We start from the raw sequence: 2,836 nt of genomic DNA, 5'->3' as shown, positions 1-2,836 counted from the left end.
TTTATTAATTTATTTTTTATTAAATATTTTTATTTTTTACTTTACTTTTAGGGGCTTCGGGGAAATATTAGGGGTCTGAACAGACCCCTGATATTTCCCTTTTAAAATAGAAAAAGAGATTGAGGACACAAAGTCCTCACTCTCTTTTTCTGTAGCCCCTGTTATAAATGAACAGGAATCCTCTATGCTGAGTGTTCCTGTTCATTCATAACATGAGAAGATTGTGTGTTTACTATAACCACAATCATGAATGAACAGGAGGTGGTGTAGATCACTTCCCATTCATTCATAATTGAGGATACAGTAACCATTCCATATCCTCAATTATTTACAAACACTCACTAATCACTGAGTGTTTGTATCTCGCTCTCCTTCTTGACAGCTGTCACAGGCTGATCCGAGCGGTGTAAGGAGGAGAGCTCAGCCTCCTGTGACAGCGCGGCCTGTCTCCGCTCACACAGCGCTCTGCCGGACTGTGATAGGAGGCTGACTGTGTGGGAGGAGATGCCGGCCGCTAACAATTTCTCTCCTCCCCGCTGGGACACAGAGCAGCGCCCAGCAGGGAGGAAAGAAAGCAGGAATGCGCCAATGTATCTGCAGGAAAATAGCACTTTCTGCATTATGCCAAAAGTGCCATTTACGGCCAATATGTTTCAGCGGCCGATATATCGGTGCATCCCTAGTTCTAACCCACTCCTATCAGTCAATGCCTACAGTGTGAGCTGTCTAGAAATGTTCCCTTAAAGAGGAGAATCTGGCAATGCATTGTTCTAAGCAGCACATGTAGCTGACAAAGTGGTAACTTCATGTACATACAATATATGATTAAAAAACAAATAGAAACATCTATTAAGGCAGAGGGTAAGACGGTAAACATACATTTCATCACAAGTGGTGCTAGTTTTCATTCCTAACCTGCTCAACACAAAGCCTGTGGTTAGACTTTAGGAAGCTGACACTTAACAGCAGGTAACTTAAGGTGCCTGCACATCAGCTTCCATTTTTCGGAAAGTGCCCTGGAAGCCCTGAAAAACCAAGGTGGTCTGACATGGAAATAATGACTAGTTCCTGAGTGGCCGCAAGCTTTCCACCACCCTCTTCTACACTTCATTATTGGTTTGTAAGGCCAGCCATCTTTTTGATAGACCAATAGTGAAGCAAAGTGGCAAGTCACATTCAGTGACTACAGGATCTGGTTACCCTGCTCTGCTTGGTTCACGCACCAGAAGCTGACTGTTATATATTGTAATTGTTAGCTTGAGTACATTCTAACCACATGTTTGAGGAGGGTAGGAATGGCCAACATTTTAATGAATGCTGCTATACATGTTTTCATAAGTACAAACACAATTTTACTGATGTCTAGTTTCTGTATACTAATTCTCACCTGCTCGGAAGAGGGCACCTGCAGCATAATGCATGGCGAGGGCGTGTATTAGCTGCCTTGCAGTGGTGAAGATTGGTCCGCGTTCAAACATAGAGAAAGATAAGGGTGTGTGGTCTGAGGCAATGTACAACTTCAGGGATGCGTGGATGCTGACCAGCAGGTTAACAGGTTGCACTGTCAGTCTTCTCAGTTTAATCGGGCTGACTAACGCTAATGCATGTTGCCTGACTTGCTCTGGCAGCAAAGGAGTAAGCTTAATGCCAGACGCTTTAACGTGGCCCTGCAGCAATTTGTTGTCTGGAAGATATGTATCAAATAGGGTCTTCATATAATAAACAAAAGTGTCCTCCACATAAAGACGAGAAGGCTTCAAATCAAAGCTCAGTTCATTCAGGTCATAGACTTCTTGTTCTACAGAAAGGGTAACAAAGAGCTTGAGGAACGAAGCTTCCTTGTATTCTTCTAGTTCATTGGTAGACATGTGGAGAGCACCAGCTTTTGGCCATTTGGTACATTCACTTCTCTCCTCTTGGCAAACCAGCACAGGAAAGTGGAAGTGAGATTTGCTGTACAACTGGTTGTCCAACTGCAAATCTCCACAGTACACTTCCAGGCTGTAAAAGGTGGGCATACCGTAGGTCATGTCCGCCTGCAGCTCCCGACAAGGCTGTCGCAGGTAGCTAGTGACTGGTGCCATCTGGAGGAACACATTATCTAGTGTTAGGCGAATGAGCTCAGAGGAGGTTTTGTGGATGGTGACATCATCATAAATCCCAACACTGAGCTGAGTGATGAAGGATCTAAATACAATCTTCTGGTTCTGAATCCTAAAGCAAAACAAGGCAGAAGTTAAGACCATACCAGTGGCTGGACGGTAAATATATATACCCATTAGTTAATCAGCAGGGCAAGTGAGCTTCATTTATATTGTATGTCAAGGCATAATTAAACAAAGATATGTAGTGCAGTTTTGCAATACATGCACTTTTCCTCTTGCTATATCATTCTAAAGACCATGAAAGTACATAAAAATACCGGTTGATTTTCCAGAAATGCACTCAGCTCCTAAGTCCTATTGTGGGCTGACAACACACAGCTTTTTTGTAAACAGAGTGGTGTCAGTCCTCCCAGTGTCTTTTGCTCAACTACTTAACCAGCTGCAATCTCAGGTCTCTACAACATAAAGGCTAACCCTTCTGTTGTCCATGATAAGACTAAGTAGCCTATTTGAATAGGACGTGTGCATAGGAGACAGGGCAGCCCGGAATTTCTGAAGATCAACAGGTTTTGTCTGCACTTATCAGATATAACAAAATACTATCAATGGTACATTTAACAGAACAAAAGGGAGAAAATAGAGAGGTTCATTGTTAGGATTTACACTAATTTTATTGCAATACGAGTGTTAAATGACTTTAGAAAATGTTTACATGAATATAAATAAAAGGT

General features: G+C 42.4%; 1 protein-coding gene across 5 annotated transcripts in view; it reads right to left on the bottom strand.

Annotated features, from left to right (window-relative positions):
- Positions 1-2,836, bottom strand: part of VPS13B (vacuolar protein sorting 13 homolog B) — a 761,266-nt gene that overhangs the window by 35,213 nt on the left and 723,217 nt on the right. For 3 of the 5 annotated variants that reach the window (XM_018559343.1, XM_018559322.1, XM_018559329.1), the window contains exon 55: positions 1,388-2,214. In XM_018559343.1, coding sequence (XP_018414845.1) covers positions 1,388-2,214 — 827 coding nt within the window. The remainder of the gene's footprint in view (positions 1-1,387; positions 2,215-2,836) is intronic. The other 2 variants (XM_018559352.1, XM_018559336.1) reach the window with 1 other exon arrangement.

The sequence above is a fragment of the Nanorana parkeri genome, unplaced genomic scaffold (genome assembly GCF_000935625.1).
Source record: "Nanorana parkeri isolate BGI_ZX_2015 unplaced genomic scaffold, ASM93562v1 scaffold16, whole genome shotgun sequence".
Taxonomy (NCBI): domain Eukaryota; kingdom Metazoa; phylum Chordata; class Amphibia; order Anura; family Dicroglossidae; genus Nanorana; species Nanorana parkeri.
The sequence above is the reverse complement of the archived record's forward strand: the minus strand, read 5'-3'. Positions and strand labels throughout refer to the sequence as shown.